This window comes from Oryctolagus cuniculus, chromosome 20, assembly GCF_964237555.1.
Source record: "Oryctolagus cuniculus chromosome 20, mOryCun1.1, whole genome shotgun sequence".
Taxonomy (NCBI): Eukaryota; Metazoa; Chordata; class Mammalia; order Lagomorpha; family Leporidae; genus Oryctolagus; species Oryctolagus cuniculus.
The window spans coordinates 7,125,508-7,138,269 of record NC_091451.1 but is presented as its reverse complement, the minus strand read 5'-3'; the positions used below and the strand labels follow the sequence as shown (position 1 = coordinate 7,138,269).

Below are 12,762 nucleotides of genomic sequence, written 5' to 3'. Positions count from 1 at the left end.
GTTTATAAATACTGTTTATAAATTGTGGACGGAAGGAAGAGAGAAAGAAGAAAAGCTGAAAGATTCAAGTTTATCACTTGTATAAATCCTGTATAAATTCCTTTTTTCATTAATAGCTTTCTAATTATTATATATTATATATATTTATTGTAGAAATGTTTTGACTATTGAATTGAATGCATGAACAATTAGTCAGCACTGCAAGCCCTGTCAATTAGAGCCATCTGGTTGCCATTATAGATTTGCTGCCTATTACAGCAATAATGCATATCCTGTCTCTTACAGCTACGTGTCCCCACCTGGTCTCAGAACCCCATCAGATCTGCTGACCCAGGAAGCGCAGTTCCCTGTCGTCACCCTCAGCCTACAAGCACAGCCATTATCAAGCTTCCATGTTATAGGTGTCTCTGCAGGGAATCTGTTGTTGCTTTAGTGAAGGAAGTGTGTGTTGAACCTGCCAGGTGAATTCATCCAGGTAGGGGGTTCTCAGGTCTTTGTAACAAGACTGTTCCAGCAGGTCCACTTCTCTGAGACTTTCGATCATCAGTCTTCTGCCAGAACAGGTCTGGCATCTTCTCTCTATCAATACAAGCCATCATTGTCTCCATGCCTGAAAAAGGCATCCCAACAGCACACTGGGACCAGAGCCCAGGTGCCTTTATGATGATGTTAAATCCTGAGTAATGGGAGACTGCTCCCATCTGGATAAACTCTTCTTATCCAATCTTATATTCTGACATCCTCCGCCTCTCAGTGGCCCAGTCTGACACTCTCAAGATCCATTGCAGGTCCGTCCATTCTACCAGTCCTCCCAGTGCACACTGTCAGGAGTGGAAGCTTCTTCAAGGTGACCTCCAATGTAGGCATCTGATGGTCCCCAGCCCAGGTCTCTGTGTTCCCCAATGAATTAGGACCTAGAATCCGTGTGGGAGATACATACTCATCATAGTGATAGATTTCATCTTTTTAATAATTCAGCTGCTCTTCAAATTAGATCTTCGGTCTGGTTTTCAGCACGTTGGAAGAGAGTAGCTTCAAATGCAGCTCAAAGAGCAGACCCTGAGGGCTTCGACTGCACTTAACAACCAAGTAATCTCATAGTCACTGTCATGACCATTGTCCTGTAGACACCATCCCATGTTCATTCCATACTACCCTAGGGGGATCCTAGTAATAGGATTGCTACAGCACGTCTGATTGCTCTCCCAGCCAACATTACTGCACAGTGCATTTTAGCTGAGCTTCCCTAAAGAGAACCACCCTGGAGTTTATCCATTTGCCTCCTTAGACTCACTCTTTGCCTTTCAGCATGCTACCCAAGCAAGCATTCACCACCTGAATCTATTGGTTCTCTTGCTCTCCGCCTCCCATCTGCTTCCTATTTGATTCAATAGAGGACTAAGGGATGGACAGAGAACGAGGTGGAGGTACCTGCTCCCCCACTTCCCTCACTGCCTGTCTTAGTTTTGTCAAGATGACTTGCTCCTGGCAAGGGGTGCCTCTCTTGTTGGGCATCTCTCTCCTACCATTCCTTTTGGTAACTTATAATCCTTCCCCTTTCTCATTCCCTCAGCCTAAAATCGCCCACTGCTTTGGAACCAGAAGTGTTTCAGCTCCACTTTGTCATTTCCTTAACTCCACCCACACTTGGATTACCAACCTCTTCATTTTAACACTCTCGGCAGCATCTCACCATGGTGCACCATTCGCTTCCTGTCGAGACTCTTCCTGACCCTCCAGTCATCTTTTCTGTAATTCTGGCAAGCCCTTGTGGCCTCAGAGAGTCCCGGGGAAAAGTCTTAGAGGTAGGACAAGTGCCCTCCTTCCTAATCACCACCCACACTGATCGGGAGAGAACCCTGGGCACTCAATTCCTGTTTTACACAGAGCTGCTAAGGGTTGGCGTAGATTCCACTCTTGCCCTCTGTTCCCAAATGCTGGCCTCAGCGTCCCAGTGCTTAACCATCAGTCCCAACATGGTTTGTTGCTTTTCTTGGGGGCTCGTTCAGTCCTCATTCAAGGAGGGCTCCTGTCTCCCAGATTGCACCACCTTTGGGACACAACGTCCCAAACTACAGCTTAAGTAAAAATAACCTTCTTGTGTTTTCTTGCTGTTGTAACAACTGTATTAGAGACCAAAAATACTTTTTTGAAAGCTTTCATGAATTCAAAAGACAGAGAACATGCTTTATTGGCATCAGTGCAGATTTTCTTGGCATAATATGAAAAATGAACAGGACAAAACAACCCCTAAAAGGCCAGAATTAAAGACATTTGCTAACATTAGAGTTTTTAGAGAAAAAAAAAATCACAGAATCAGCTGCTGTACGATTTTAGAGAGGACAAGAGTCAGATAATCGTAGATTTTTTCTCTCTGAGTTGGCAGTGCAGGTTTACCCCTACAAACATGGGATGTTTTCGAGTTCAATAAGTTACAATTTCAATTTAAAATATGTTCCATGGGAAAGAACACTTGTAATTTACTCTTTGCTATAGCTTTGGGAAAATATCACACTCTGAAAAAAACCATGATTTTAGTTTTAAGTGATAACTTTCAGGAAAGCATTTTTTCTTTGTTTTCTTATAAGGAAGAATGTTTCTTAAGTATCTTAAGGAAACTTAGGGAACTTTGCTTGGGAAAAGAATTACATAAATCCAAACAGCTTTAACTCTGAGTTGTTATCTATCAATCTGAGCAATCTCTATTTCTTGTGAAGATAATTGCTCCATTAAAAGGAGAAGAGACCATTTTGTCCAGGAAACTTGGATTTCCTATGCATGCGTTTTGTTCATTTCTAGCTCTTGAATCACAAATCCAGATGGAAATCAGGGGTTGAACAGAATATGCGAGTTTAAAGACTTTCTAGCCCTGTTTCCCATTCACACCCAGTGAAATAAATCCAAATTGGGGAAGGACTGAGATACACAAATCATGTTCCAAGGCTCAAGGCAAAGACAAATCAATTTGCAGGTGCACGAATCTGAGAATTTAGTTTGGTTAAGGCACAAATATTGTTTCACATTTTCAGTATAAGAATGCAGACTAGGCCTTGTGCCTGATTTGGCCTCAGGGAGACAGGTAACCTCCACAGGAATGGTCAGAAGTAAACAGTCCTTGGATCAATCAGGGGGTGGGGGCGGGGGTTGCACTGCTTGTGTACGCGGGTCTACGACGCTCAAGACCACCGGCCGTGTTCTACCGCCCACGCAAGCTTCACATGGTCTCGCACTCCGTGGTGGCAGTGGAGCAGGCTCCGCAGTCACAGCGAACAGCCACGGGGTAGGTGTAGAACGGGTCGATTCCAGGGGCGCAGCCGGGTAGCTTGACAGTCACGTGTCTGGTCTCGTTGTAGGTGCACACTCGGTGATGGGCTTCAATGTATGGGGGCTCCAGAATGGGTTTCTGTCCCCCGCAGGTAGAAAACAAGGCACCCATTAGAATATGCTGTCCTGCCTCATGCCCTGGGTGCCATTTGCCAGCATCAGAAATTAACTTGCTTTTCATTGGTTCCTTTATGGTTGCCTCCTCCCAGACCACTGAAAGCAGGAGTCCGATTTTGCTCATGAGCTCCCAGAAGGGCCCAGGACACATGAGAAGTGCACAATAAATATTTAGCGAATGAAAAACCTCAATCATTGCAAATTCCCCCTAACCAGCCACCCCTCTTCCACCATTACCCCTACAGTCTACAAGGTACTTCAAAAAGTTCATGGAATTTTGAATGAATGATAGGTTTTGTTTTGATGCAAAAAAAAAAAACTATTTTGAAATGCATGTCTGCATTTTCACATTATGCATTATGCATTTTCACAATATGCATCTTTCTATGAACTTTTTGAAGACACGACAAACACAATGGACCCAAGTAATTCTTTTAAATCACAAGTCAAAGAGTGGACATTTGGCCTAGTGGCTAAGATGCCCACATCTCACATCCAAGTGCCTGGGTTCAATCCCCAGCTCTGGTTCCTGACTCCAGCTTCCTGGTAATGTATACCGTGGGAGGCAGCAGTGATGGCTCAGGTAGTCGGGTTCCTGTCCATGCACATGGAAGATCTGGACTGAGCTCCCAGCTCGGGCTCCACGCTAGCCCAGTCCTGGCTACTGCAGGTACTTGGTAAGAGAACCAGAGCATGAGAGAGCGCTAAGCACTGTGATTCAGCATAAAAGTCAGAGACTGCCATAGGGGCCAGCACTGTGGCATAGTGGATAAAAGCCACAGCCTGCAGCGCCAGCATCCCATAGGGCCGTGAGTTCGAGTCCCAGCTGCTCCATCTCCCATCCAGCTCCCCGCTAATGCGCTTGGGAAAGCAGTGGAAGATAACCCAAGTCCTTGGGACCCTGCACCCTTGTAGGAAACTCAGAAGAAGCTCCTGGGACCTGGCTTCGGATCAGCTCAGCTTTGGCCATTGCGGCCATTTGGGGAGTAAACCAGAGAAAGACGCTTTTCTCTCTCTCTATCTCACTCTCATTATTTCTCTCTCTCTCTCTCTCTCTGCCTTTCAAATAAATAAATTAATTTAAAAAAAAGAGCATGATCACCTTCCAAACCCTACGTCATCTTGCCTGCACCTGCTGGAAGACCTGTGGCGATTGTAGTGATTCCTGTCCTGCGAAGTTGCAGCCGCAGTGTTCTCTTCACTGGTCCTCAAACTCACCAGGAACAGTCCCACTGGAGGGACTTTGCACCTGCTGCTCCCTCTGCCTGAGCATTCTTCTCCCATGATTCACTCCTCCCCCAGTCTCGGGCTTTTTGTTCAAATGTCCCCCTCGCAGGGAAACCCTTCCTGACCGTCCTGTTTAGAACTGGGACCTCTTACTTCCACGCCCTAGAACTCCCCTTCCTGCTCTGTGCTGCTCCATAGCACTTGCCAGTGCCCCCTGACGTTGTCCAGACTTCCCTCACCCACTCCAGCGAGGAACCTTCACCTCTCTGCTCACAGCGGTGCCTCCAGGACATGGAAGGACACCCAGGAGGGTCTCAGTTAACTACAAAGATACTTAAGAAACCTTGCAGATGGATGGGGTGGAAAGATAAATTTATTTTGGTCCAAAAAGATTTTAAAATCCATGCACAGTTTTTTCGTAATATGCATTTTCATGAGACTTTGGAAGACCCCCCCATGCATGGATTTTGTAAATTTTTGCACCATAATAAAGTTATCTTTTAATTCCATTTTCCATGGACTTGTGAAGTACCCCCATGTCTGCCATTGAATCAGTGAGAGAAGATAAGTTCCCAGATGCTCTGAGTGCTGGTCTGAGCATTGAAGGATTCACTTCCTCTTTGACCTTTTATAAATCTTAAATTCAAAGGTAATTGTGATAAACAAAGCACATAGTTCAGAAAAAGACATAGTCATATGTCATAGTTAAAACTTTCAAACCCTGAGATCAAAACTATGCAAACATGAGTCCCTATTCTACTGCTTGCTAGAGCCCTTTGAAAAATCCACCGAACATTTTTAGAGCCTCAATTTTCTCATCTGTAAAATAAGACATCTACCTCGTAGCATTGTTGTGAAGATGAAATATGATGACATATATGCAATGTACAATGCCCAGTAAAAAGTAAGTGTTCAATTAGTGCAGTCTGTTGTTCTTGCTGGGGAAATTACCCTGAGGAAGCAATCAAGAAGAGGAAGAATCATGGGGCTGGCGCTGGGGCATAATAGGCTAAGCCTCTGCCTGCAGTGCTGGCATCCCATATGGGAGCTGGTTCGAGTCCCAGCTGCTCCACTTCCAATCCAGCTCTCTGCTATCACCTGGGAAAGCAGTAGATGATGGCCCAAGTGCATGGGCCAACGTACCCACATGGGAGACCCGGAAGAAGCTCCTGGATCCTGACTCTGGATCGACCCAGTTCCAGCTGTTGTGGCCAACTGGGGAGTGAACCAGAAGATAGAAGATCTCTCTCTCTCTCTCTCTCTCTCTCTCTCTCTCTGTTTATAACTCTGACTCTCAAATAAGTAAATAAATCTCATAAAAAAAAGTGTGTCTCTAAAAAAAAAAAAAAAAACCAAAGAGGAAGAAGAATCTTTCCACAGTGCCTTCACTTGTTCTGGGAAGCGAGAGGAAGAAGGGAAAGGAAGAGAAAAGAGAAAGATGACATTTGATGTCAACTGATGAAGTTCTTGCATTTAACGAGAAATTCACAGAAAAAATTGTCATCACTCTTTCTCCCCTACCTTCCGCTTATCCTCAGTACCCTGGAAAATCAGGCAGATCAGAGACCCCGTTAAATGTAAATTTCATATAAATGATATTTTAGTGTAAATCTGTCCCATGAAATACAAGGAGACTTCGGAAATTTCAAGGATAATTGAAGTAAAAGAAAAATTTATTTGCATACAGAGAACAAAATTTCATGCATTGATTTTTTTCATAATACACATATTCAATGAACTTTATGAAGAGTTCTCCTATTTGGGACAGACTCATCCTAAAAAAAATTATTTGCTGTTTATCTGAAATTTTCATTTATCTGAGCTTCTTGATTTTTTTATTTTGTCTTATTTCAATCTAGGACATTTTTTGTGAAGCAGGGAGAGCTGGGTTGTTTTCTGTTTGTTTGTCTTGCTAATGTGACCACTGTAAGCCCACATCACGAGGAAGAGCTGTTTTCAGAGATAATTCCCCTGTCTCGAGCAAATCCAGACCCTCGTCTCTCAGGAACATCATTTTCAGATATACTCCCCTATCCCATTACCCAAAAAAAGTGCTTCCTATCACAGCAGCTTTCAGGTGGCTGGGAAATGACCTCATTCCTGTATTCATTTTCCACAGTAACCTTCCTTCTCATAGCCCAGGAAATGCAGAAATAGAAGCTGCGTAGAACAGGAGAAATTTTGTTTTCTCATGATCTTCATGCTTCCATTTCTCCCCTAAGAGCACAGCCCCCAGTGGGCCATGGGTGACTGCGGTCCCACCAAAGCACCCACTGGTTGATAAAAGGAACAGAAATGGGCTGAGTTCAGAGGAAACAGGATTTGAGGATGTGGCCAGAAAGAGCTCTCAGAAGCCCCCAGTACAAGACGGCAGCAGTAGGAGGCACTGCCAGGCCAGGCCCTGGGTACAAGGAGGCTGCAAACGTTCCGGAGAACATCTGTTGTCGACTGACAGACATTGCTGAGTGTTCATATGGCTTTTGGATCTCAAGACCCGGACATCAAACAACAACAATAAAAGCTAATTTGGTGCAGCATTGCATTCACTTGGAGATTTCATCACCATAACCCGATTCCAATCATGGGGCCATAAAATGATCTAAGTGACAGCAGGCTGCTCTCAGGGTCCCTGTAGATTAGGATAATTTTCCTAAGAAGTATCCTCTTTGGATGTTGCTCATGGATTCCAAAGCTGGCTTCCATTCAGCTACATCACTCCATTTACTCTTTTTTTTTTTTTTTTTTTTTGACAGGCAGAGTGGACAGTGAGAGAGAGAGACAGAGAGAAAGGTCTTCCTTTGCCATTGGTTCACCCTCCAATGGCCGCCATGGCCGACGCGCTGCGGCCAGCGCACCGCGCTGATCCGTAGCCAGGAGCCAGGTGCTTCTCCTGGTCTCCCATGGGGGGCAGGGCCCAAGCACTCGGGCCATCCTCCACTGCACTCCCTGGTCACAGCAGAGAGCTGGCCTGCAAGAGGGGCAACCGGGACAGAATCCGGCACCCCGACTGGGACTAGAACCTGGTGTGCCAGCGCCACAAGGCAGAGGATTAGCCTAGTGAGCCGAGGCGCCAGCCTTCCATTTACTCTTTTCATTTTTGTATGCACTTATTTCAGAGACGGAGACAGACAGACAGAGCTGATTTCACTCCCCTCAAATGCCTGCAGTGGCCAAGGGGCAAAAGCTAGGAACTGGGAACTCAATTCAGGTCTCCCTTCCAGAGTCAGCATTGGCAAGAAGTTGGAGTCAGGAGCCTGAGCTGGGGATCAAACCCACACATGCCTACATCTTAACCACTAGGCCAAACAGCTGCCCTCCATCCCTGCCAACCCAGCAAATGGTTGTTGAATGCCTTGTTGGCACACAGGCACTTCGGTAAAACTTGTGAGAATTTCAAGAGTGAACCTCTGCCTTCAAAAAAGTTAAAAGCAGGAGTCAGCGCTGTGGCATAGCGGGTAAAGCCGCCGCCTGCAGTGCCAGCATCCCATATGGGTGCCGGTTCAAGTCCCAGCTGTTCCACTTCCAATCCAGCTCTCTGCTACCGCCTGGGAAAGCAATAGAAGATGGCCCAAGTCCTTGGGCCCCTGCACCCATGTGGGAGACCCAGAAGAAGCTCCTGGCTCCTGGCTTCCAGTCAGCCCAGCTCCAGCCATTGCATCTATTTGGGGAGTGAACCAGCAGTTGGAAGACTTTCTCTCACTTTGCCTCTGCCTGTCTGTAACTCTGCCTTTCAAATAAACAAACAAACAAACAAACAAACAGCATGTGAGTGGTGGGAGAGGCAGTAGAAAAGGTAGAACACAGTCAGTGTCTTACCTGAGAGCCAGAGAGGGTTTGCAGAAGGAGGTGGCCCTGGAGACAGGTGTCAAGGAATAATAATAATGACAGAAGGAAATGAGAAGGGACAGGAGAAAAGGGTCAAAGCAGGATCTCGGGAGGATGACCTAATAAAACCTTTCAAAGTCAGTCTGCTGAGGCCGGAGCTAAGAACATGCATCTCTGGGAAAGCACGTGGCCGCCATATTGCAGAAGCTCTTGAAAGTTGGTCCTTAACTCATCACAGGTGTGGTGATGCCAGCTGTCAGCACTTCATCAGGCACGAACATGGGCCTCAGTGAGAAGAGCCAGCGGCTACGTGTCCCTCCTCCTCCTTCACCCCTCCACCCCTCATCTCCCAGTGGGTGTCTAACGTTGTTTGAGATTTTTATCTCTATTTAAAACGAAATGCCTCTAAAGGGGCCAGGTCTAATGGAACATTCAGGAGCTTCTATTGCTCTGTTAGAGATAATCCTTCAGGGCTCCAGGGAACCGAGGGGGACAGGACAGTGGGGAGGCACTGAGGAATGGCCTGGGACCTACCGTGACTCAACCAAGCGCCATGCAGGACATCCCTGCTGGCTGACCTTATGACAGATGAGGGAGTACCAAGAGGATTTCCAGTGCCAGGCTTCAGTCAAGAATTCACTGCCAACCTCGCACTGACTCTCCAGGTGACTTGGATCCCTCCATGTGGGGTTAAACAGGTGCAGTAGAAGCAGAGTGACCTCCTAGAGATGATTCGCAAGCACCATGTAAATCAAAGCATTAAAGCCTCAACAAAGCTTGGTTAGAGGGGTCACATCGCGTCTTTCCGACCGCTTCTGGAAGGCGCCATAGCATCGTGTTTTGTTTTGTTTGTAACCCACAGGAAAGGGTAGATGTCCCAGCTCTACTTCATGTTGCTAAAAAATTCAACATGTGAGAATCAGGCCCCAGCACTGACATCTGCCCCAGGCTTAGCAACTCACCTCCCAGGTCTCACAGCGGCCCCAGCAGGCATCCGTGGTGATGCGAAGGCCCCTGCAGCCCGGCTTCTTGGCCAGGAAGGTGAACTCCCTCACGGCACAGCCCACAAAGGTGCGCAGGTTGCTGCTGGACGAGCTGAGGACGCAGCCACAGCCAGCCAGGAGGAGGAGGACCATGGGGCCAAGGAAGAGGAATGCCAGCTTCATGCTATTCCACCAGCGGGGAAGGAAGCAGAGTTTGGTGAATCCAGGGTAGCCAACAGTGTGTGGTTGCTATCAAAGTGACCCTGCTCTTCTCATTCCAGGACAGAGAGCCAAAAGATGGTCAATGCACACAACTCCAACACAGATGGCCAGTTTCCTGTCACCGCTCCAGGGTGGACCCCAGGGGCCACGCTGGTGACTGAACCCTCCCAGTGCATTCCCACATTGAGACCCAACTTCTGGCGTTGAAATTTGTCCCAATGATCTCTTCCAGGAGGATGTAAAATAGGAGGAACAGCAAACGTAATTTAACACATAAATACACCTTGATTATTTTTTCATTCAGGTCCAGGGCATTTCAATGCTGTGCTACAATGGTTTGTTCAAAGTCTTATTTTCTCTTTTTAAATTTTTTTATTATTTATTTGAAAGAGTTACAGAGAGAGAGAGAGAGAGAGAGAGAGAGAGAGAGAGAGAGGTCTTCCATCCAATAGCTCACTTCCCAATTGGCCAAAATGGCTGGAGCTGCGCCGATCCAAAGCCAGGAGCCAGGACCTTCTTTCGGGTCTCCCACATGGGTGCAGGGGCGCAAGGACTTGGGCCATCTTCTACTGCTTTCCCAGACTATAGCAGAGAGCTGGATCAGAAGTGGAGTAGCCAGGACTCGAACCGGCGTCCATGTGGGATGCTGACACTGCAGGCAGCAGCTTTACTCACTTTGCCATAGCACTGGCCCCTTGAAGTCTTATTTTCAATATCATGGATAGGGAAGTAATGAAGGGAGGAGGGTAGATGAATATTAATGATGATAGGTCCGGAACCAGCGCTGTGGCACAGTGGATAAAGCCGCAGCCTGCAGTGCCAGCATCCCATAGGGGCGGTTCAAGTCCCGGCTGCTCCACTTCCGATCCAGCTCTCTGCTGTGGCCTGGAAAAGTCCTTGGACCCTTGCACCCACATGGGAGACCTGGAAGAAGCTCCTGGCTCCTGGCTTCAGTTCAGCTCAGCTCCGGCCATTGTGGCCATTTGGGGAGTGAACCAGGGGATGGAAAACTCTCTCTCTCTCTCTCTCTCTCTCTCTCTCTCTGCCTCTCTGGCTCTGCCTTTCAAATCAATCAATAAATATTTAAAGACATAATAATAATGATAGGTCCTATATATGTTGCTCCTAGCCCAAAACATGGAAAGCAGAAGATACTGTGAACTTGGCACCTGATGTGGAGGCCATTCCTGAAAATGTGTCCAACTCACTACAAATTGCCACTGTAATAATGCCTCATTATGATTCAGCTTAATTCCAACTGCCACCCCTCTGGGTCATGGCCATTGATCGTGTTCTAGGGGCCAGAATCACACTTGTCCCACTAGATACAGCACACCTGGATATGGAAGCAAAGGTGGATATTACATACGTTGTAACTGAGCATCCCTTGAAATGGGCTGCAAAGTTATCCATTTCCAAACCCGATGTCACGATTCCCCTTCTGACCTCTCACCATAGTGGGCTCACTGGGCTTCCCCTTCCCAGAGGAGAAATGAAGTTCTAAAGACAGAACAGCACTTACCTGATCTTGCTGGAGTCAACTCTCCCTGCAGAGCTGAGCCTTGCACCCAGAGCTTCAGAAAGTTACAATGACAGTGAGAGGTGTGCTGTGGGTAAATGTCTCTCCCCTCTGTGAGGGAGCTGCTCGGTTGCTCAAATATATAGGAAAGGTCTTGTCAATCAAAACAGAAGAGAGGCAGATCCTTACAGGAACTGCTAAACACATCAAAGCTGAGGAATATAAAGCCAGTCTCTATTTTCCAAAACTGATTCATGCAAAGGGTGTTGCTTTGTTTCTTAACATCACCTACTGCAACAGAAAGTTGCCTTGATGGGTGACATAATCTTGGGGAAAAAGTCAGAAGCGGTTCACATGGCTCTGGGCAGAACAAAAGGTACTGGGGCAAGATTAAGTTTTCCTTCATGGGGACCACAGGTTTCCTTTGAGACGGGGCAGCTAGCGGCTGACTCTGTGCCCTGCAACATGTTTCCATACATTGAAAATAACAAAAACAACCGCTCTTACTGGAAAAGACACAGGATTACTAACTAACTGAAAGGATGGGAATCATATTGAGAGGAAACCTTCTGGAAGTGTTCAAATTAGCTTGGGGTTAGATTATAGGCTTAAAGTGAATCGCACAGGAAGAAGTAGCAAGATGATCAAAGTGACTTTTTTCCAGCATGGGAATGATAGAAATGAATTATTTCTTCTATATGACTTTCAGCATTTTTTTGCCTTTTTCTGCATCAGGCAGACTTTTATAATAGGAAGTCCATTACTATCAATACTTTTAAATTAAAATACCCCAAAGCTACGCATTTATACTGCGTGTAAGGTCATCCGACACTCCTCTAACGAAGATGCTTCATTTATTTCTGGTCTTCAAAGGTTAAAGTAGCAACAAACTGGCATTTGCTTATGACTGTGGGATATAGTTTATATTCTAGCTTTCAATAACAGCATACAAATGGATTAAAACCTACTGGTTTATGACATTTTTCTGAGCGCTTTGGAAAGTAAATGAAGCAGATATCATCTTTGCCCTTGGGAGCTTACATATCATAGCAAATAATGACCTAGCCAGAGACAGTTAAGACGCATATTAAATAAATAATGAAACCAAATGAAGAAGGCAACGCCTTCCCATTTTCTACGAAGAAAGGTGTTCTTGAAGCAAGCGGACAATTCATCAAAGGTTTGGTTTTTCAAACCCATAATGACACTCAGTGAGCCCATCAATACACTCTTGCATGTCCAAAGCCAGATCACCATTAGGTGTTTCCTAGAAGTTGAAACTGAAGAGCAGCCATTTGGTATAGCAATTGAAGTCACTGCATGGAAGGCATGTACCCTGTATTGGAGTGCTTGTTTCCAACCCAGCTGCTCTGCTTAGGATCCAACTTCTTGCTAATGCACACCTTGGGAAGCAACAGCAACAGCTCAGTACTTGGGGTCCTTGCCACCCACGTGGGGGACCCAGATTGGAATCTCAGCTCCTGGCTTCAGTGTGGCCCAGCTCTGGCTATTGCAGGCATCTGTGATGTGAACCAGGGATAAAGT

General features: G+C 46.3%; 1 protein-coding gene across 1 annotated transcript; it reads right to left on the bottom strand.

Annotated features, from left to right (window-relative positions):
• Nucleotides 1-3,114: 3,114 nt before the first annotated feature.
• Nucleotides 3,115-11,326, bottom strand: GPHB5 (glycoprotein hormone subunit beta 5). Its single transcript, XM_002719552.4, has 3 exons — nucleotides 11,221-11,326; nucleotides 9,456-9,660; nucleotides 3,115-3,403 (listed from the first exon to the last, which is right to left on the bottom strand). The coding sequence occupies exons 2-3, from the start codon at nucleotides 9,657-9,659 to the stop codon at nucleotides 3,215-3,217; spliced, it is 393 nt and encodes a 130-aa protein (XP_002719598.1). The 5' UTR covers nucleotide 9,660; nucleotides 11,221-11,326; the 3' UTR covers nucleotides 3,115-3,214.
• Between the last annotated feature and the right edge of the window lie 1,436 nt (nucleotides 11,327-12,762).